Source organism: Hylobates moloch, unplaced genomic scaffold, assembly GCF_009828535.3.
Source record: "Hylobates moloch isolate HMO894 unplaced genomic scaffold, HMol_V3 SCAFFOLD_1, whole genome shotgun sequence".
Taxonomy (NCBI): Eukaryota; Metazoa; Chordata; class Mammalia; order Primates; family Hylobatidae; genus Hylobates; species Hylobates moloch.
The window spans coordinates 119065565-119089685 of NW_026652276.1; the positions used below are offsets into that span (position 1 = coordinate 119065565).

At 41.0% G+C, this 24121-nt stretch overlaps 1 protein-coding gene across 15 annotated transcripts in view; it reads right to left on the reverse strand.

Annotated features, from left to right (window-relative positions):
• Positions 1-24121, reverse strand: part of IKZF1 (IKAROS family zinc finger 1) — a 101480-nt gene that overhangs the window by 70543 nt on the left and 6816 nt on the right. For 14 of the 15 annotated variants that reach the window (XM_032758099.2, XM_032758114.2, XM_032758112.2 and 11 more), the window contains exons 2-3: positions 15895-15948; positions 7277-7396 (exon numbers count right to left, since the gene is read on the reverse strand). In XM_032758099.2, coding sequence (XP_032613990.1) covers positions 7277-7396; positions 15895-15934 — 160 coding nt within the window. In that variant the 5' untranslated portion in view covers positions 15935-15948. Of the gene's footprint in view, positions 1-7276; positions 7397-15894; positions 15949-24121 lie in introns of those variants that run through there. The other variant, XM_058444895.1, reaches the window with a different exon arrangement.

Below are 24121 nucleotides of genomic sequence, written 5' to 3' on the forward strand. Positions count from 1 at the left end.
ACACCACACATACACACCATATATCCTATACACATATATACACCATACACCACACATCCCATACACACACATCACACATTACACATCCCATACACACACACCACACATTACACATCCCATACACACACATACCCCACACATACACACCACATATCCCATACACACATATCCACTACACATCATGCATCCCACACACATATACACATCACATGCACACACCATACATACACACTGCATATCCCATACACATAGACACACTACACACCACACATCCCACACACATATACAGACCACACACATATACTACACATCTCACACACATATACACACTACATAGGCACACCACACATCCCATACACATATACACAGCACACACGTACACTACACATCCCATTCATATATACACACCACACACATACACACCCCATATACATATACACAGCATACTCATATACACTACACATACATATACACACACCACACACATACATGCACTCACAAACACATGACACACACAACACACAACTACACACATAAACATACTACATGTACATAGATACACACACATGCCACACACAAACATACATATACATACATCACACACCACATATACACCCCACATATATACAGACACCTGCACACACACAACACATGTACCACATGCACATATACACAAACATACACACATCAATTTCAGTTTTCCAAGGAAAGTTATTAAACTTCTGCTGCCTGATCTCACTGGTCTATTCCAAAACCTAGTACAAGATGTTATCTGATATAGCACAAAAGTCATTTACTTTAAGATCAAAACTGTCATGAAGTTCTGTGGAAGACATCATGATCCCTAAACATTTTGAACTATTTGACAAATTAGCAGACATAAAAATCCTACCCAAAAGGCAATCTGGAAGACTGTAAATTAAAATTTACTTTGAAATGCGAAGCAATGAACCTGTTACATGATGGCCTCTCTTATCAAACATGGAAAAGCTTAGAGGTGGGCAGATCATTTTGTAATGCTATATCTCATGTTTGGGAAATTTGAAAAAGGGGAGGCTTTCCAACCGGGATCATCTGGGTTTGGATATGTTCATGCTGACAATACCTGCTGTCTTCACGAGGCATTCCAAGATAGTGGTAGTAAATTGCAAGATGAATAACATAGAATTTTCAAAATTTGCTCCATGGACCACTGAACAATAATTCAACGATGAAGGGGGAAAGGAACTAAAAAAGCAAGGTGAACAAAATCCAAATAATATGCTTTCAGTTATTCCTCAAAGAAGAAAAAAAAGAAAACTTGAAAACCAATACTCCAGCCATTTGAAGTTTGGCAAACAGTTCTCGGCTTGAGACTTCTCTCACATTTGAACATGCTCGAGCTCAGCTGCAGCTAATGCTCAGATGCTGCTAGATAATATTTCTCCCCAGCTAAAATGGGGTTTATCGGTTCAGAAGAGATGCATTTCGCAGATAAAAACAACTTCCTCTAGTTGCTGATTAGATAAGCAGGCTCCGCATCCGTGCTCAAAAGCCTGCTGCCCAATCTCCAATTAGACCAGAGCGGCTGCTTTCTTTCCATGGTGAAAGCTGTCCCCAGCACCGCTCCTTCCCTCCCAGAGTGTAGAGGACTGTTACCACCATTTGTCTACTCCCCCACCCCCACTACCGTGCTAGTCTTCTGCCTGAAACTCTAAAATGAAGGGGAGATTTGGCACCAGAATAGCCAATTAAAAATATGGTAATCCTCTTACAATTCCCACTGCAGTCTTAGAACTCATGGCTGAGTAAATAAATTTTTATTTCAATTGAATGAATAAAAAAGATGTATGCTTTTACACACTCAATCATTTGTTCTGGAGTCCAGAGGGAAAATACCTAGATTTTTTTTTTCTACTTTTTTTTTTTTTTCAATTAGGCTGGGGTAAATCAAATTCTGTTCAAACTATTCAACGCGAAGGACCTAAGTTGTGCTGATTCAGTTTCTATCTCTCAGTGCTGCCAGGGAGCCTAGAGCCTATGCCTCTGAACACCACACTGTGAGACGCAGGCTGAAATAAACCACTCATGAAACCATGGCGATCTCCTCACAGCTCCAGGAGTTGGCTGCTCCAGTGCATAGAGCCACAGAAGCACATTCTGGAATGTACCAGGGCATATAGAAATATACCTTATCTCCTTATATTCAAACTCACATGTCCTCCCGCCTGAATAACTACTGCCTGAGGTTGTCCCGATTATCAAGCCAGGTAGCAAGTCAATTAGTAAGCCCTGTCCCAGGCCCATATGCGCCTAAATCCTTTGGCCTTCCATGGATTCAACCAACCCATCTCCGCTTACATCAATCATGGTCCCAGTTCAGTCCTACAGCATTCCTGTGCCTCTGCCCTGGGTTTTTTCTTCAATTCTACTCTAAGCCCTAAATTTGCCTGTCCTCTTTCTCAGGGGTGGCCATCTCGTTTTCTAGCCTGGAATCTTTCTTCTCTGTCCTCTGGTCTTTTGCTCCTCTGTTCCGCCCACCCAAACGCCTCCCTTGCGGCCTTATTTCATGGGGGAGGAATGCCCTTACTCACACCTCCAGACCTGTGTGCTTGTCAATAGAATCCTAGTGGCTGAGGACCCTTGGTTAATTTAGGACACGGAAATGTGTACAAGAGAGAAGTCAGTAACTGGCAAAAATGTATGTATAAAGAAGGAAGAAAAAAATGCAAGAATTACTGAATAAGGGAAGAAAATAACTAAGCTTTTACTTTTCTCACACAAAACACTTATCTGCTCTCCAGACCCCAACCCAACCCTGACATAATTCCTAAATGAAAAACTTTTAAGAGCCCCTGCTCAAGAGTTTTCAGAACAAGTCTCAATTCATTTTTTTACTTCTCTAGCATGTGTGCCATGGCTGACTGAGTAAATCTGGGGTTGCCTCAAGAGGTCACTGAGTGCATCCTCGGCTTTAAACAGTTTCATACACAACCACTTCAGAGAGGTGAGAGTTCTCTAGTTTTTAAAAAGACCACTTCAGAAGAACAAGCTAGAGTCTCATTAAATAGACCATTCTGATGACTAAACCTCTCCTTGCCAAAAGGAGAGTAAAGACCACATCTCTCCTTTAAGTCTAACTTAAATTCTTCAAGCAGCACTTTAAATCATTTGTTTCATTTTCTTCAGACCTGGAAGAAAATGGAGGCCAACTGAGGGCTGCAGGGCTGCTCTGCCCTCTGGCTCTGTCTCCTTCTCCCCAAACTTACACACAAACCTAGAATGTTCCTTCCACACTGAATGAAGCAATGAGGTGTGAAACCATTACTTGCTTATTCTGGGAGTAACTCACCAATCAGTGTAACTTCGCACCCTCGTCATAGGGGACTGATTTCCACCATTCCCATCAATTTGTCTATTAATATGGTCTGTTATCCTTGTTGCGATTAGATTTGTCTAAAACTGAAGGATGCCAGTGGTCATAACAGCTCACAGCCTTCCAAAAGTGTTCCTTGTCACTTTCTAAAGCAGACACCCTTGTAATCTATTATTAGCAAATAATTTCCCACTTTTTTTTTCTTTTTTGCATCTTTTAGCCTCTCACCATTTCTCCTTGAAATTTCAACAGTGACAGCTCGACTTGGACTTGAGTCAGGTGGCGGCCAGCACCCTACTCTGTCCTGTAGTCTTGCCCTATTCTAACAAATTCCTCCTTTCTCTTCTGGCTGTTTTCAGTTTGCTTATTCTTTGGACCATTTTTTTTTTTTAAAGTAAGAAATCTCTCTTCTATCCTTGGTGCTGGTCATCTGTTCTCTCCCTTTTCCCAACTGAAGCTACGATAGCTTCCTTTACCCTTCTTGTAAATCTTTGAAATTTCTATTTTGCACAAGTTACATTTCTTTTTTCTGTCCTTTTTACTTTGTGTCTTTGCTACTCTGTCTTCAACAAATTACGTCTATATATGTTCCATCTAACCCTCAAGGCCATTCTGTGATGCGGGTTCAGTTGCTATTGCCACCTTCAAAAGAGGAAACTGAGGCTCAGAGAAGAAAAGCCTTGCCAGAAGCTCCAGGCCAGGGAGGAGGGGGCCTGCACCTGTCCCTTCTGAGGTGTGCCTTACCCACAGGGCACTCTCCGCCCCTGCTGTTCACCCTGCAGTTCAGCAACTCCATTTCCTCCTGCCAGCCCCACTGCTTCTGTCTTTTCATTTCCTGCTGTGCACTCTTTACAATCCTTTGCACTGACGACTTATTCCCATGGAATAATGTGATGAAATATGGTACCCAGGTTATTTCCTTTATCCACGAATTCCCCTACCTTTTTATATTGTTTCCTAATTTCTCTACATACTTCATTTATTTAATGCCATATACTATAAATTAATGAACAGCCTGTCACCACATATGAAAGCCGGCTGGTTTCCTTCCAGAACCATCAAGGGTGGTCTCTAAACTCAGCTCTGTGAAGAGCCCTCTCTTCCCTCCATGTCTCCTTGGGTTCTTGGGTCTTGTAGGATCCTCTCCCTCCCTCACTTCCTCTTCTCAAGTCTCTCCTTTGTGTTGTGCCCGGTTTGTCATGTGGGCTTTTGCATCTTTTTAGCTTTCTTTATAGTAACCTATCACTCCTGCGGCCTCTAGCTCCACTGAGGAGCATTCATTCTCCCAAATCATCTCAGTGCCCACATCACACAGCTGTCCCCGCCTGTCCACAGGGCTGCATCAACTGTTATTTACAAGCCAAGCCAAGCCAAGCAAAGAGGTTTTCTAGGGTTTTTAAATTTCACAATTCTGAAATCATATTTTCTAAATTTCATCCTGAAGGAAAAGTAGACTGAAAATCATGTCAAACATGATAAAGGGCAGGGTCAGGACCCATGGGCAATGACAAACCTGCCCCTGACTCCAAGGTGACACCTGTGCTGGGGGCAGCTGGGACCGAGGGCAGGACTTTGAACCAAGAGACAGCTCTGAGAACCCATCAGTAATGCCAACCAGATGCTGGGTGATCTCCCACCCAGGAAAACCCACCAACAATATGATGTCCATAAGGGAGAGGATACTGACACTGTTTTGAAGGCACGTGTGCTATTCTTCACTCTCCAGGAATCGGCCTGACTTTCAGTTCTCTAAAGATGCCCCAGCCACGATGGCTCACAGCCTCTAAGGGCGGCTGCAGGGATTCCAGGGAGAACCCATCTCTTTCTCTACGGTGACCCGAGCCGGCGTCCTCACTCTGACATCCAGGCTCTCCGTTCATTTACATGGTTAATGGATCATTTCTTCTGGTTCAGTCCCTGAGCCTCTCTGTGTTCTTGGGCAGGGTATGAGCATCTGTTTGCTCCTGTGTTAAGCAGGGAGAACGGTACCCTTGGCGCTGGGTGCTTCAGGGACTAAAAAAATCAGGGAACATCACCACCCAATGACTATTCCTGTGCCACTTTTGCGAACTTTTATCATATCTATGTACTACTATTGACTTGATGTTTTTATTTAAACTGATTTTTTAATTCATATAAATGTGTTTTGAAAGGAACCCTTGGAGTGGTACAGTGCATCGTAAAACCAGTATCACTTGCAATACATAGAAGACAATCTCAAAAACAAATACATAAATTAAAATGAAACATGATCATTTGCATCCCAACTTTGGAAAACCCTGAAATGATATATGTATCTTTCTTTGGTAGAATAGAGTGGATAATCCACAAGTTCATTTCTCTTCCCCTCTACTTTCCCACATATAGTAGCCATTTTCCAATAGGGTAAAATAATTCATAAATGTACTTGTTTTCTGGATTCATCTATACCAAATGGCTTTAGCCACCATCTTTATCTGTTTATGCCATTAACTGTGCTGCTGAGTTAAAAAAAAAGAACCATTATACCTAGTCCACTTGGTTTCTAAGACACATAAAAAACATACAAAATATGTTTTCTTTTTTTTTCTTTTTCTTTTTTTTTTTTTTTTTTTTTTTTGAGACGGAGTCTGGCTCTGTCACCCAGGCTGGAGTGCAGTGGTGCAATCTCAGCTTGCTGCAAGCTCCGCCTCCCGGGTTCACACCATTCTCCTGCCTCAGCCTCCCGAGTAGCTGGGACTACAGGCACCCGCCACTATGCCCAGCTAATTTTTTGTATTTTTAGTAGAGACAGGGTTTCACCGTGTTAGCCAGGATGGTCTCGATTTCCTGACCTCGTGATCCACCCGCCTTGGCCTCCCAAAGTGCTGGGATTACAGGCATGAGCCACTGTGCCCGGCCCAAAGTATGTTTTCCATACATGTTGATAAAATTCTCAGTTATCACATTTTCCCATTATTGCATTAGGATGTCCTATAGACAGACAGTTGAGGTGATTTTCATAAGCCTGAGAATTTTAGACATGTTCCCTCCTTGGCTATGGGGGCTTATGTAGCTGACCCACATTGATCCAGTCTACCTCATTTTACCTGTATGTCCTTCATGATATTCTTTTGTGCCAATAGGTGGCTCTCCGTATCACAGCTCTTTCTCTTTTTAAAGAAGAAAATAGGTATTCCAGGGAACTGCTGACTCATTAGCTCATGAGAACATGGTATAATGGAGCGAGAACTAGTCTTTGAGTCAGAAATTGAGTTCAATTCTGACTCTGTCATTTGACCTTGGTTAATTCACTGAACTTCTCTCAGTCTTTGGTTTCTTGAAATAAAGAGGGAGGGTGAAGTTTTCCAAACACGAACTGTCGCATGTGTAAGTTAACCAGTGGAGTTGCAAATGGTTCCACACGCACTTTTTTATGGAAAAGGTATGTAAATGTGTGCTTCGATTTTTTTTCTAACATTTAAAAATTACCATTTATGAAACTTTCTATTTTCAGTTAAATCTGAAATTTAAGAACTAGAGATTAGAGGGATAACCTAAAATGGCCAGATGTGGCTTCTTCTAACCCCAAACACTGAAGAGCACTGTTGCCAAAACACATAAGTGTGTAATTTTCACGATCTACAATCTATAATATTTGATATTCCTTCAAGTGTAGTGAGGACAGAGGACAGTGACAGAGACGCGTCCCTGGGCAGGACTGCTCCTCAACTTGGACATTTTACGGGGTGTGTGGCTCGCACAGCCATGCTGGCCTGTGAGTGTCCATCCTCCCACACACCAGAGGACCCCCATCCTGCTGATCTCTGTGCCATATTTCTTTAATATGCCGGTTGAGGGAACACAATGGATAAAATGACTTGCATCCCTTCATCACTGTCTTGGAAAAATACAAAGTGATAAAGGTTTCACAGGCACAGAGGCCGCTGGTGACCCACTTACCCACGACTCTGTCACTCTTGGAGCTTTGCTGTCCTCCCGAGGTGGTGGAGAGGTCCTCGGGGATTGGCATGGGCTCATCGCCCTCATCTGGAGTATCGCTTACAGGGGGGCTTTCCTTTCCTGATGAGAAAGAAGAAGTGTGAGTCTCGGGTGGTCATGGTCAAGGTGCCTGGGCTTCCCCCTGGCCTTTGGCTTGAGAGGGTGGCATGATGAGGCAGGTATTGGGTGGAGCCAGTGCTTCTCTGCTGGGATGCATATACCTTCTTCTTTTTATAAAAAAAAGTCACTTCTCCCCACACAAGACAAATGAGAGAACACAGATGTGCAAAAGGGAAGAAATACAATCACCTATAATCCCAGACACTGCCACTCTTAAAATCATCTTTATATACTATACATAATATGAGGTGACATTATTTTGTTTTTCAAAATGAACTAGCTTTTAGACATTCTCATGTACGTATTTCCATGCTCGGGGTCATATTTCCATAATTTCATTTATAACGGGTACACTAGGATTTATTTAAATTCTTTTCCCATTTTTGAGTCCATATTGCTTTCTGTCCTTTTTTAATTATTAAACAACACTGTAATGAACATCCTAATAGCCAATCTTTGCACATATTCCTAATAATCACCACAGTATAAATATCCAGACGTTTCATCACTGCCTAAAAGGCATCTATATTTTTAAGGTTCTTCCTATCTTTTGTCAACTTTTCCCCATAAGCTTGTTCCAATTTACCCCTGCGATGAGCTTGCCACACCACTCCCTCCTGTCAATTTGTGTTTGAGGATACCACACCAAGTATTCTGCTCAGAGCTATACATTCTGCCATCTGCTCACTTTCTTTGCAAGAACCAGGGAATATCTTACCAGCTGCTTAGTTTGACTTAACTTAGTGGGGAGAAGAAGACTGGACAGGGAATGGAAGGGAACCCCATGCCTACTGGGAAAATGATCCCCTCTCCGCATGCAAAGCGAGTCTGCTAACGCAAATTCTTCTCTTTGAAATAGGAAAATAAAATATAATCCACACAAATACAAAAATTGCTTATATTATACAAAGTAGGATTTACAAAATGAAATCGGGTTTTACGGAATATCTGTATTTATTTTCATTGGATTAGAATTAAATTTGACCAGAGGCTCTAGCATTGGGGAATCACTCCTGCTCTGAAGAATCCAACCTTCCTTGGAAGCCATAAATAGTAGGAAATGCTCTTTTCTCCACTGAAGCTGCAACTCCTTTAGTTCCCACCCTTCCAGACCTAACTTAAACTTGAGTTGAGACACAACCCACATGCAAGAAACAGATGATGTGAACTAAGGCAGTATAGCTACGTGTGGAAGACCATTTTAGATGAAGGTCCTGAAGAAGTCTAACGAAACAGCAACAGCCTGGGAGAGTGTGCCTGCTGACTGAGCTGGCAACAGGCAAAATGATATGAACACATAGACAAACCTAGATTTTTGAGAGCGTGTGCAAATGATGAACCAAACATTAAAATGTCTGAAAAGCATGACTAGGTATTGTGTGAAATGTCCTTGTTTATTTGAATAAACCTTCCACAAGAGTAACACCAGCATTTCGGATGACTGGCAAGACCAGTAAAATCATCCTCAGTATATAAAACAACCCTTTCTGGAATATTTAAAATAGAACCTGCACAGGCACCAAGCCTATGCTCTGGGGAATACTACTTCATTCTCTGGAAAACAGACATCACAATTTAATATTCCAGCTTAGCTGCAATTACCACAGTTGGCATATTTTCAGAAAGAGCATTATTGGGTATATTTGGATAGCCAATACAAAATGAATAGTTAAAGATGGAGCAGGATTATAAGAATTTCCCAAGGAAAAACAAAAGGCCAGAGAGATATTGATTGAAAGTGCTCATGTTATGCTAAAGCCTTGGAAATGTGCATTAAGTCAGTACTATTTTCATTGCTGTAAATAGAATTTTTTTTTTTTTTTTTTTGAGATGGATCTTGCTCTGTCACCCAGGCTGGAGTGCAGTGGTGCGATCTTGGCTCACTGCAAGCTCCACCTCCCAGGTTCAAGCCATTCTCCTGCCTCAGCCTCCTGAGTAGCTGGGACCACAGGTGTCCGCCACCATGCCCGACTAATTTTTTGTATTTTTTTAGTAGAGACAGGGTTTCACCGTGTTAGCCAAGATGGTCTCGATCTCCTGACCTCGTGATCTGCCTGCCTTGGCCTCCCAAAGTGCTGGGATTACAGGCATGAACCACTGCGCCCGGCCTATAAATAGAAAATTTTTAAAGTAATAATTGCTAAATATCTTAGTGGTTTCACCTCTTTCACAAATGGGGAAAAACTCCAAATAGGAGAACGCAGGAGGTATATGAAGCACCTCACAACTCTTATTTTTGTATAAGATGACTTCCTAGAGCAATGGTGTTCAAACTTCCAGGACTTTATGAAAGGTTGTCAGAGGAATACTTTTTTTTTTGGTGGCAGCGGGGGGTGGAGGTAAGAATAACAAAATAATCTTACACAGAACTGTAATATACACAATGGTCATCTACATAAAGTGGGGACCTTGCAATTTGGAGAGACAGGGACCCAGGCCACTTGCCTTCTTGAAGACCTGCTAAAGTACCTTCATAGAAATGACCATGGAGCCTCCTGGCCTGACATGCTATCCCAATGAGTAAACACGTACAGGGCGTGTGGGGTGTGCACATGTCTCATGATTAACCAGCTGTCATGATTAACCAGCTGTCATTATTATGGGGTGGAGGTAGGAGGTTGAGAAACTAAACTTTATTGACTCTTTTCCTCCTATAGCTTTTCCCTGTCTTCATGCTGGAGCACTGCAGGATGCTCTGAGACGCCCTTAGATGCATGGGGCCCTGGAACCAAGTGAGGATCATAAAGAATCAGGACTTACCCAATGAAGAAATGTCATACTTTCTGCTCAGCGCATGCTAAAATACATCCAAATAATCTTAGTTACTTTTATTAAAAAATTTAACTGCTGTATCTATGAGAAAACAAGATCCACTACAATTTGTTGAGGATGGTTCATAATAACAGGTGTGCTTCTTAAGAATTATATCTGCCTTCAGTTCCTGCACTGAACTAAATGTCAGTGCTCCAGTGTCCCTGATCTTGCATCTCAGGACACTTATTTTTTTCAACATGGGGGAGAAAAAGGAATAATGAAACAGTAGGGATCGCAATTCTAAAATACCATGGGTCAGACTGATCAATAGGAACTCTTTATGCAGAAGAAACCACATGAGGAGAAGGGAGAATAAAAAATCAGTCTTGGTATGTACAGGGGCATCTAGTAAAGAGTCAGAACCGGATGGTAGTGAAGTGAGATATATTCACATGCCCACCAAGGGCCGTGTGTTAATTCAAGCTCGTCTTGCCTGAACTCAGTGATAGTTCTTAACAGGTTGTCTGATTTGCCTAAAAGCCCCAAAGTGTGAGTCCAGGCTGCTGAGACTTTCATCCCTCACATGAGCCTCTGTACCCAGGGCCTCTCATCTTCTGTGACAGCTGAGGATCTCCATGATGAAAAGTTATCACTTCATGAAACCCATCATGATAGGCACAGTATTTTTATGCAGTGATTTTAAACCAATTTGTCTGGTTAACCATTTAAAATGTACAAGTATGCAAGGATTATAAAACACTAAAAAATAAATGATTAAATCAAGCCAACAGACATCTCAAATACTAACACACAGTGACTAGGAGTTAGTTGACCCAGGATATAGTTCTGGCTTTCTGGTTTGACCAATTAGTTGTAAGACCAATGGGAACTTGAGACTGGTCCCCTTTTTAAGACTCCTTTCCTCAAGTGGAAAAAGGAGGCTGAAAAACATGATTTTGGTCTATCTCACAGGGTTATGGTGAAGATAAAATAAAAATAATGTGCATGGATTCTAATATGCTAAGTAAACTTATGGTATTATTTGGTAAACTATATGTACATAGAAACATAAGGTATATATTGCACCAAGCTCCCACACTTTTCCTAAGAACATGTACAATGACATGCAAACACACAGAGATGGAGACAGCAAGACATCAAGTGTTTAAATAGAATAATTTAGAAGATGCAATACAATTTCACTTATTTAGAAAAGTGAAATAAACTTCTGGTTAAATTATAAAAATACACATTTACACTTAACTTACTTATGGCCTATGTTTCAAATAAAGCATTACCTGTGATAAGTGTTCTGGGAAAACTGGATGAGATATGGTATAATTAGTTTATAAACTGTAAGCAAATAATTTCTCAAGTAGATTATAATTCACTCAACAAAGTTCTGTGACCTCCCCCCCCAAATGCATGAGGTTTTATTATATACAATTGCCCAGGAGGATATAATTCTCTGGGTAAATACAAGCTCAAAATATAGAATCTCAACTCTATAAAGTAGTGGAGAAGCTTCCACTCTAGGGTCCAAGTGGGGATCACACCCCAGAGCAATCTCTGACTCCCTATTGACTTCTGGTCAGTTGCTTAAATTCTCTGAGTCTCAGCTCCCTGCAGGTTGGAAATGATAACTGTATTTTCTTCTGTGGGTCCTTGTGAGGTTGAAATGAGAAAACACTTTGGGTAATGTTTGGTAAATACAAAGCATTTAATCAATGTGATTTACTATGCTTAACTTGATAAAATATTCCCATTGACACTGCAATATATACAAACCTTCTTTATGTAAGCAGATTATATATATCTAAAGGTGTACTTCTGGTTTCCATATCCCCAAAAAACCACACTACAAATAGCATTAAACCAATATCCAATCTATATTTAGGGTCACAGGTGCCAGAGGAACCTTAGAGATCAACTGGCTCAAGTCCCTCCTGTTACAGATGATACTGTAGTGGTCCAGGAGGCAAAAATAACTGTCTCAGGTCCCATCGTGGGAGGTAGAGGTGGGATGCTGATGCAGGTCTCTCAGCTCCCACATCCTTCACTTTCCCACCGGCTGACTCTTTCCTTAGAAACCAAACCAAAAAATAATGCATAGGTATAACACCTATTTTGGAAAGACTGCCAAAAACACAAAAGAAAGAAAAACATGCTTTACCCAAAGACTTAGTGCGATGTGCCCTAAAGGAAAGGGTAGCTTGCTTTAGATATGCTCTCCTCCAAGTCTATCAGTAGCATTTTCTCAATACCCTGTGGATTCAAGTCAGTAAACACTTATGGAGTGTCTACTACTACACATCTGCGAGACACTGTAAACCAGGGTATAGCCCACATTTAGGATAAATCTCAAGGAACCAATAACCCAGTGCTTTGAAAAAAGCCAGATATTAAGTATTTATCTGTTTATCAAGCATTTCACATACATTAGGTTGAATCCTATGAAATTGCTGATACTTTAATATTTTATGGGAAAAGAGGATGATTTAGGAACATATTCTTGATAAGATTTCTTATAATCTATAACATAATCTTGATAAGATTTCTTACCAAGAATGTCAACTCCTATTTGGTTAAATGTACATCCTTATGCCATAACTGACTGTCATTTCTTCCAACTTTAGAAATGAAAAAAACAAATACTGGTTTTAACTGGAGAAGCAGAGATCAAACTCGAAGAAGTAGAAAAAGTATCCTTTGGTTCTTTACTAAAAGTGACATGACTCTTTAAGTGCTCTCATCATTATGTAGAGTGCTCAAAGGTTAACAGAAATCAAAAGTACTATGAGTGTTTTAGAAATAGGAATCCCTTTGGTAAGTGTACACAAACTAAATTTCAGACCAAATCATTTCAAACAAAAACAGAGTTTCCTTTTTCGGGAAGTCTTATGTAATAAGGTCTCCATTCTTGTCCCCGCCCCCGGCTACCCTATCCTTTGAACAGTCAGGGTGCAGAACAAATTACTTATTTTGTATAATGGTAAAGACAAGAAAACTACCAGAGGAGAATCAGGCTTTTGTTAGTTTTGTTACTAAGATATGAGATCAGAATACTGAGGGGCTATTCCTTATATAAACATTCTAGAGATGAATTCCTAGGTGTCAGCATTCAGCTTTGACTCGAGAATATCAGAGTGTAGACCCCTGCACTGGCCAAAGGGGTCTCATTTTCTTTAAATGCACCATGCAAAATACCAATTTAGAAGCTACCCAAAGTGAAAGCGACAAGGAAAAGAAGAGCAGAACAATGAAAGCATCTTTTTGGCCTCTGGAAATTTTTAACATGCTTGGGTTTTTTGACACTCTGATCACTTCTAGTCACAGTCAGCAAACCCAGTGAATGAGATCCTCTTCCATGAGTGAGGATCACAGTCCTCATCTACCAGTGTTTCCCAGACCAGCTCTCCGAGGCTGCAGTGAGAGGCTGGTGAAGCCAAATGAGAGGCTATAAAGAGCTAAACTGCTTTTTTCCCCATTTAACTCGTTTTTTGTTTTTGTGATTTTTTGTTTAAGAAACAAAGTAAATGCTTAAGGAAAACAAATTCAAATAATGCTAAAAGGTAGATGAAAAGCAAAGTTTTCCTTCTCCTCCTCCTCTTCCCTAACTCATCCCCTTCCTTCTACCATCAATCTTCCAAGAGGAAGTCCAGGTTAATAAATATCACCCCAGAATTTTCCTAAACGTTATGGGCAAGCATATAGAAAATGTGTATGTGTATGTAATTTATTTTCTTTTTAAAGAACGAGATCATACTTTGCATACCATCCAGAACCATGCTATTCTCACTTTCACATGTATTTGGACTTCTTTTTCATACTAGTTCATTCATATCCTCCTTATTTTTAAGAGCTGTATGTGGAAGTACATAGTTTTAAAATACTGATAACATTGCTGCAGTGAACAAATGCTTAAATGCTCTGTGCACTTGTGAGAATATACCTCTGAGATATGTTCTTCAATGCAAAATTGATAAAATTGATATTTGGATTTATACCATTTTTGTTTATATAGATAATCACAAACTTTTGGACACATTTTCACTTTTACTAACTGTACCATGAAGTGCCTGAATACTACATTCTAAAAGTTAAAAAGCCACATGTTCTCACTCACATGTGGAAACTAACAAATGCTGCTGTCATCATTACAAGTAAAAAGTAGGACAGAGGCTAACAGAGGCTGGAAAGGTCGGGGGAGGGGAAGATAGGGAGAGATTTGTTAAAGGAGACAAAATTACAGCTAGGTAGGAGGAATAAGTTCTAGTGTTCTACACCATTGCAGGATGACTGTAGTCAACAATAATATATAGTTTCAAATAGCTAGAAGGAAGATGTTGAATGTTCCCAATACAAAGAAACGATAAATGTTTGAGATGATGAATATGCTGATTTACCTGATCCGATTACTATACATTGTATATATCACAACATCACTAGGTACCCAATTATTTTGTGTCTATGTACACAATTATTTTGTGTCGATTAAAAAAATTAAAAATTAAGTGAAAATATTCAATGATATACAAAAAGAGAATTATATAATTCTCATTTGTGAGAATTATATTTAAGATATAAATGTGAGAATTACACAAAGAATGTGGCAATTATATTGTAATAAATATGAAGCCTAACTCTAAAAGAAAAATAAGCTAGCCTTTTGTTTGTTCTTTGCACCTGGGAGAGTTTAAGTCCAAAACCTGAAACGTGAATAGAGCGGCTGAGGAGTGGAGGAGAAGGAAGCCTGTGATTGGCAGATCTATCTCCAGTTCCATGGAACTCAGAAGATCCTCTCCTGCACCTTCTCCGGGGAAACCACCAAGCAGGGGAGCAGCCACACATAGGTCCTGGTCTTCATCAGGAGCACCGACTTGTGGAATCCCACAGAAACTTCAAAACACGAGGGCGCTCAGCCAAGGCAAGGTGCCACTGAGAGAACTTTCTCAAATAGAGGTCAGCTTCTGGGGCTGGCTGTGAGTCTGTGAGGCTCAAAAATATGAAATACCAAAAACCCCAAAGTCCATGAAAGCTGCTACTGGGGCTGACGCCTCTGGATACAGGGCCAGATAGAAAGCTGTCTTCTTATGTCCATGCATTGGGGAACAGTGCAGTTTTGTTGGTTTTGTTGGACTGGCTCGCCGTCCATCCTCAGTACTGCCAAATGGTCACAGCCTGTGACCTACCCTTAGGCTTTTCCTACTACAGACTTCTCCACTTCCTGGGTCTCCTGGATGAGAAGAGCTATGGCCAATATGGCTTGAAAATATATATGGCAAAGGGGAGCAATGTTGTGTCCATGCTTAATGAACAAATAGTCATGACTGTGCCCAACAATTATGTTTTTCAAGCTTCTCTCTCTCTCTCTCTCTAAGTACCATCATTGGCATGTGTTTGGGTTTTAGACCAATCAGCCATTTTTCCTTCCAACAGTACCAAAATGTATTTAACTCTTTCCATTTTTTTTCCCTGAAGTTTAACAGTAAAACTAATTTCATCTTGGAGACTTTCTGTTCAGCTTCTCAAAGTGAGATAATTTGTAATGGGTGAAGGAAACACTCAGGCAAATTCCATCATGGTCTTTTCTTTGGCAGAATAGCCCCTATTCCTCCCCCATGAGCATATCAAGCACTCTGACTTCTGGCCCCAGGGAAGCTTTTCTCATGAACTTCCCACACAGGTATCTCATAAGGTCTCACCTGAAACTTGGGACATGTCTTGACCCTCATCAGCATCCATTGTCCTCAGGTTATCTGAGAAAGAGAGGAAGGGATTTTAGTTTAAAGCAAAAATACTAATAAGATATGAGAAAGAGAGAGAGAGAGATAAAGAACCCCTATGCTATTTAACAACAATGTTATCTAGCAAGAATAATGCATTTTCCTCCTCACATACTTGCTGGAGTATCAGACTGGCACAGACCTTGATCCTTTTAAAAACAGCATTACAAAGATTTATAAAAATATCATTACAAGCACAGGAGGACCAAATTTGTTATTTATTGTTAATTTCCTACTGCATAATAACCCAAAATGCAAACTGACTGCAACAAAATTAAGCAGAAAATTAAATGGCCCTGGGTCATTGTAGGCACAGAATTCATTCTCTTGGCTGATCCATAGTTATGTTCTTTCTAATTTACTGAGCATGCATCGATGAACCTTGAGTCAGCTTGGTGACACGCGTACAATCAGCAATCAAAAAACGAAGCAATTTGCTGAAGAATGTCTCATTTACCCAGGCAGGGCTGCATATCTGAGCAGCAACTGCACTACCTCCATCAATAATGAATACACCTCCAGCCTGGCAGATGGGCAATGCGGGCGCTCCTGTCTTTGTCCCTCAATCTTTCTGGGCCCTTGCCTCAGCCTTCACCAGCACTCTTACATGGGGAGAAGTGAAGCTCACTACGGCAGCAAAACGAGCCCAGGAGAGAGCCCAAGCCTTCCTGTTTTGCTGACAGATGGCTGGCTTCTCAGATCGGTTTAAATTAAAAAACAAAAAAACAAAGAAAAGAAAGAAACAACTGGGAAGATGCTGCCCTTCGATGGCCATAGTGAATGTTCCACAGAGTGTACTACGAGCCAAAAGCACCAGGGAGAGAACCCCAGCGTCAGTGGAGTAGAAACAAAAAGATGTGCTGTGTTTTGCACTTGGGTCCTGGCCTGCCACTTGGCAGTCTCAGGTGCCCCAAGGTGGATGACAGCTGGCAGCTCCACAGATAAGAAAGCTATGGCCAGCTGAAGTTGACCTCAAGGAAATTTGCTCATTTATGCTCTGGTATATAACTTTCAGGAGAGCTCCTTCACTAACCAGAAAATGCAGTCTATTTGTTGACTCTAAACCAGGTTGTCCCCGTCCCCCTTTTTATTTTTGGCCACCTCTATCTCTGATTCAGATGTGTGGATCTGAGCTGCAGCCTGCTTTCAGCAGAGACCTGAAAAACTGATGGATGATTCAGGGATCTTACCCTCTCAATTAGGTTGAAAACTGTGAGGGTAGAAGTGTTATATATAATATATCTATCACTCCATGTATCTTTAATATCTGTTATGGTACATATGGAATATGTATTTTCAATTTCAGGAATATCAGTATTAGTCATGATGAGGATATACATGATAGTCACTTTTTCTGGATGGGAGGGGTTTTTATCTATTTCTAAAAGTGACATGAATTTTCAAGGTGGGTATGTGGCTTAGGAGTACAGCCAGTGGCCACTGTACAGAAAAAGTACTTCAGAAACCAGAGTAAGCATCCACCAGCACACGGAAGCCAGACACACTAGCCCAGATGCAAGCATGTGACCAGCACGAGCATTTCCAAAAAGCAATACGTAAAGAGTCTCAGATATCTTTACTGTAAAAAAGGGGAAAAGACATGATTCTTCTGAAACTGTCAAAACAATGATAAAGAAACAAGATAGACTCAAATGAGAAAAATCTTTGTAATAGCCGTGCCACACTAATACAGGAAGTTAGAAGTTAGTTCTCTAGTTTTCTGAAGATGGGTATAGTATTTTAGTGTGGCCTATCACGCACCGGGTCTTAAATACCTCTGTATTGATTGGTGAAGCATACGGAAGTTAAATCTTGTCACAGCAACTATACCAACACAAAATTTTTAGAATGGTGACTTAAAACTTTTTGCTACATAAATGATACAATCTTTTACAACTTTTTTTAAAGGCAAGAAAGTGCTCATAATTTCTACCCCTTAGGACTACTATTTTTTTCTGTATATTTATTTCTGTGCTTTTTACAAAAAGAGGACACTAAACAGATTACAAATATGTTGTTTTAAAATATTTTTTAATTTAATACCACACATATCTTTTTATTTAACAAATATACTCCACCATCATCATTTTACTGGCTACACACTAGTCAACTGATTTATATAACCAATGCCCTATTGTTGCATACTCAAGTTATTTTCAGTTCTTAAAAAAAGATGTTTCCTAAGGCAAAATCAAGGCTCTTCCACCCAACACCTCTGGCAAACGCCCTTCCAGTGGAATGCAGGCTGAGCCTCTGAGTTTGCTGCATGGAGACACAGGTGATCGATGCTAAGTCCTCTGGACATACTCGTCCTTTCAGGGGGTGAGATGTGAAAACAGTTTCAAGCCGGAATCCTGACAAACTGCCCTCGGCTGGTCCCCAAATCAAGCTCTGCTCTGTGGGAATCTTCTTACTTTTGCAGTCATTTGCAAACAGTCCCCGCACCAGTCTCCTGGAGGGAGATAGGGGTGGGCAGCAGATCACACCACAGCGAGCACCTTCCTGGAGTGAGTCTGTTGCCAGCAGCCAAGTCTGCAAGAGCCAGAGAGCTCTGCATTTTCGCACGTGGGACTGCTGGACATTTCCACTCGATGCCCTATCACCACCTCCTGCCCTAGCATGGAGACCTGTGTTTTGCAATCTACCTCACTTCCAACTTCATACACAATTTCAACCACATTGTTTCTGACAGCAGGGGGCTTCGTGGGCTTATGAGTGCAGTTGCTTGGGGGCTGGTGCTTAGGGGATCTCTTTGCTTGGGGTGATGTTCACCAAAATTTTTAATAATTTCTGAACAAGAGGCCTCAAGTTTTTGGTCTGCACTGAGCCCTGTGAATTCTGTGGCCTGACTTGTCTGACATCATAAAGGATGACTTGACGGGCACCTGAAAACTTCCCCAAACTCCAAACTTGCATCTCTTGAGATGAAAAAGCAGTGACTTTCTTGTAAAAGTGGCTTTGCTTCCAGAGAAAGGCTAAAAGAATAATCAAACAATGAGAAACTGTTTGAGGGAAAGGAAACGTGGCCTCTTCCAAGACAGCTTACAAAGGGGAGCCTGAAGTGTCTAGAAGGGCACTTAAGTCCTGTCACACTCCTTTGTTAGCACGTGCATCACTTAGGCTGTGTATTTTACAAAGCACTTACTGAGCCCCTCTTCTCCCACATGGAAGAAATGCAGAGTGCCAAGTAAAACATGGAATTTAAGTTTGATATGGCCTCAGCTTAAAAGGAGCTTACATTCAGTAAAATGAGTTAATCACAAAGCAAGCTAATGGCCTGTTTTCACAAACTTTCACCTAAATGAAAAACCAAGATCAGTAGGTCTGTAAAGGGAGATGCTAGAAAGAATAATTGTTTCACAGAAATGTACCGCAGTTTTCTACTTTGCCTGGGAAACCCAAACAATTTCAGGTAAGAACTAAAAGAAGCTATAGTAAAAAATACAACAATATCAACAAACTACCTTTCACCTGTGCAATTCTTATGAACATGAATGCTTTTATTGTTTTTTTGGAGCACGCAGTTCTGAATCTTGCACAAGGGGAAATAGATGCAGAGATAAGTGCAGGGCCAATGTGACAGAAGCTGTCCATGGCTGTGCCTCTAGGAGCGGGGAGTGGAGTCTGCAGTCACAAGCCACCAGGCACCCTCCGCTCCAACTCTGGACTGCTCACTGACTTGGGAGGTCTAAATCTCTGTCTGTCTTTCCTCTGCCTTCTGCATCTCTCCCTCCTTCCACACCTACCTCCCATCTCTTTCTCTGCCTCTCCCTCCCTCCCTCCATCTCCCTTTGTCTGAGACTGTCTCTCTCTCATTCTCTCTCTGTCCTTCTCCTTTCTCTCCCTCCTTCTGACCAAACAGTGTCAAATAGGACTTACTTCCCTAGTTTCAGTTGGAAACTATTAGCTATCCATAACTTTACAAAGGAGGAGCAGAAGCCGGACTAGGAGCCGGGCAAGCTGACAGCACAGGGGCCTCTTCCAGGCTGTGTGGGCCCTGCTGACTTACAGCCTCCGCTGACCCTGAGAGGTATCCCTGGGGGACCTTGGGCCTGTCCTGAAACAGCTCCCTGGACCCTGCCTTTCCTCCTTCCACACTGAGGTGGGACTGGGACCTGGCTGTCTCCTGGGGAGAAACATCCAACAGCCCTGGGCAGTTGCTGCTTCCAGGTGAGGAGCCTTGGCAAGCCTGGCTGGGAAGTGAACTCATTCTAACTGCAGCATCCCAGAGGAGAGTCTGGCCAGAGCCCTGCGGAGCCTGCTGGGGCCCCTGTGGAGGCAGGTCTCAGGCCTCTAAGCTGCCTCCAGCTCCCCTCTCTTTTCTGACAGTGAATACCTCTCTTCATAGTGCTTGCCCTGACACAAGGAGTCTCTTCCATAATTCTGACAAGCTGAGTCTAGACAAATGAAGTAAAAATGAAAATGCAGATAGATGCCTGTCAAGAATCACAACTTTACTACTTTTCTAGCAGCCCAAATTTATAGCTGTTAAAAAGCCACTAAGTACACAGCGTGCCAAATTAACTGTACAAAGTACTGAGGGTCACTCAAAATTAGCCTGTCTGTTGGTAGCACACAGTAATTCTACAAGCTTTAAAAAAAATTGTAGTTGGCCAGGCGTGGTGGCTCATAATCCCAGCACTTTGGTAATCCCAGCACTTTGGGAGGCCAAAGCAGGCAGACCATGAGGTCAGGAGATCAAGACCACCCTGGCTAACACAGCAAAACCCCGTCTCTACTAAAAATACAAAAAATTAGCCAGGTGCAGTGGCGGGCGCCTGTAGTCCCTGCTACTTGGGAGGCTGAGGCAGAAGAATGCCATCAACCCGGAAGGCGGAGCTTGCAGTGAGCTGAGATTGTGCCACTGCACTCCAGTCTGGGCGACAGAGCAAGACGAAAAAAAAAAAAAAGAAAAACATTATAGTTCTTGAGACTTAAACAACTGCATTACGGTGTCTTTCTGTTGGTTTGTTTTTAAGCAAATGCCTTCCTTCTCCACTGGTACTCTAAGGGGGATTCTTTGTCCAGTGATATTTCATAATATGTACTGAATACTTTGAGTGTGCCAGGAAAAGGTTGCAAAGAAAAGGATACTGGTACTCACTGGCTTTATCTAAGCAACCTACTAAGTTTCTGGCATTGAAGAGGCAAATGGTTAAGCCTCATAAGACCGTGGTTGTTGCCTGTCTTGTCCACTTGTTTATTTGAGCACCTGGCATAGTGTCCAATGTAGAGCTAGAATTCAACACCTACTTGTAAATATGTAAATGTCTCTTTAACTCTCCCAGTTAAACCCAAGGAATCTGCATTATTATCTCCATTTTATAGATGACAGAACCAAGGCTAAGAGAAATAGCTTTCCCCAGGTCACACAGCTAATCAACCACATAGCTGAGACGTGAACCCATGCAGTCTGATGGTGATGCCTCTTTCTAGCACTCTTGCCCATCAGAATGTTGCAGCCCAGTGCAGGGGTTGCGCACTCCAAATGCGTGACAGATAAGGATGGATGCTATTTATATACTGCTAGAAACTAAACATGAGCTTTGTAATGCTGTGCAATAAAGGCAAATTTCATCATAAAACTTCTACATCAAAGTTCTGGTTATTTGGCCAAATGTATGCTATTTACTTTTTCCTCCCTGACAAGTGAAGCTACACTAGAGATACATTTGGGGTTATTTCCTTAAATACTCAATGATGCTTATATTGAAGGGAGTAGATACATGGGGGGGGACATGGACCAAGCCTGTAATTTATTTAAAATGCCTTAGGTCACAGACCTCTTTAATAAAACCCATTATTCCTGCTAAGAGACAAGTCCTTTCATCTTCAGACTGGTAGATTTTACTTTTGCAAATCTATCATATCACTGTGAATTACACTGTATTTTAAAAAAGGAAATGCTTCAAGAGAAAGCTAAGGCAATATGCAAAGTCTTTGTATCTAGTCAAAGAGACCTTATAGGTTTTCGTAACAATTTGACAAAACAGGTTGAGAGAACATAAAAACTTCCAGGCACTCTTATTTCATTTCTGATTCTTTTCATTTTTCAAAAATTAGCTGCCAATCTACACATTTTCGTGATTATTCCACAGAGTATTGCTGGTGCAAATAACAATGAAAAACAAGATTTAAACAGGAAAGCAGGAATTCAATTTGGCTTTCACACCACCCTCCTCCGACATTTAACTGAGCCACAGAAAACTCCTCCTGCGGTTTGTTCCACTGTGAAACTTTTCGAGGGCAAATCAGCTCAGATGTGCAATTCTGTCCTAGCATTTTTTATTTTTATGGCCAGGAACTGATATGCAAAAGAGGAAGGGTCAAAGGGAACTAAGGAAACCTTTCAAAATACAGTTAAAAACTATGCTGTTTGAATGTTTTCTTAGTAAAGAGGTATTTGATACAGCGGGAAAACAAACAGAACATTTTAAATGCCACAGTGGAGCCACCTGTTTCAAACTGAGGTATAAGAAAAGATGGCAGATACTGTATTCAAAAAGTTGTTTTAAAAACAGAGAAAGTGGAGTTGGAGACAGTCCTCTGTGTTCACGTTTGTTGCTGCAAGAAGCCCAGGGTTGGAGTTCAAGCTGGCCATGACTGTCTACCCTGACGTTACAGGCATATTGTATTGTCTCTACCCTCTCATAGGGGTGCACGGTTCACACGGAGAGGAGAGGCTTCCTGTCTATACTACTGTACCATCCACTCTTAAACTACTACTGCTGTTTATTGAGCAGCCATGGGAGAAGCATACACGTCAAAATTGACAGAGGCTTTTACAGGCCCTCTTCTGATTTGGACCATCGACATCAGCCACTTCCTGGGTAGCTTCCTCAAATATAAATGGCGTTTCACACTTCATCACTTAAGTTAAAAAAATCTAAGTTTAGAATCATTTTCTTCTGCCCTCTGACCGATTTCAGAAGACCTTCATGCATGGTTCAGAAGCTGTGCAACAATATGAAGTGCAATGAAAATAGAACCTACAGCTTTACAAAACACAGAAACTGCCTCCAAAAGAAGGGTCTACACAGACATGTCCCAGGTCATTATTTTTTTTGGTAATTTATTATAATAAGATAAAGAGACAGAGGACCCCAGGAATTGTTGTGTTCCCATTATTTCAAAAGTTTTTTTCTTCATTTTTTTAAAAGAGATAAACACAAAGTTCTAACAGTAAGTTTTTCCCTCAGCAAGGCCATATGGTGTCACAAAGAATGCTTTATCTTGCCTTCTTAGCAGTGAAATTATCTTAACGTACAAGTAAATCATTTCAGGTGGACATTTTGAAACTCAAACTTAACACTGTACATAACAGAGAAATCCACTTGTATACCCGTAACATTTCAAACAATGCACCTGTAAAATTGAAGTTTCTGCAAAGCCATTTGACTTCTATTAAAATAAGTGCTTGTGTGAGTTTATTTGGCAAGAGCTATATTTTATTTAGTCCCAAAGAAGTAAAATTATTTAGATCTTCACAGGAACATCCCATTGTTTACGAACCCATACGTGTATATTTATTAAAAATAACCTGAAGTCATGCTTGATTGATTTGCCCACTGAGGACACATTCCTAGGTATTATAAATTTTCCTCAACTTATTTAGATACAGTGTCTACCATTAGCAGGTGGTAAGACAAGATCTACAAAATCTACATATAAATACAGCGAGAACATGTGTTCTAGAGTAAACACATTAGGGGATTCATTGTTGCACATATATCTATTTACCTCTTATTCCTTGCAATATAAAAGGCTGCTTTGGCCTGACCTATATACAATAATGGATATTTAGTCTTTCCTCCAGAGAGGATGAAAAGGTGCAGACATCCTGATGGGTGTCTTCAAACTAAGGTAGGCCACTTGGTTTCCCGACTAAAAGGAAATTTTCCCCAAGGGACTGAGTTCTGACCTCCGTTTTGTTTACGACACCCACAAAATTATCAGCTATCATCAATTAAGATGAGATTTTTTCATAATAACTATAAGAAATTAATCTATGTTGAACTATACTCACAGTATATAGAATTTGATTCAAAAATCAGGTTCCTTAAATTGTAGTTTGGTCTCTTAGTAGCTTTACTTTGAAAATTCACCTTGCTCATCACCCTACCTTCGAGGGGTTCCACTAAAGTCA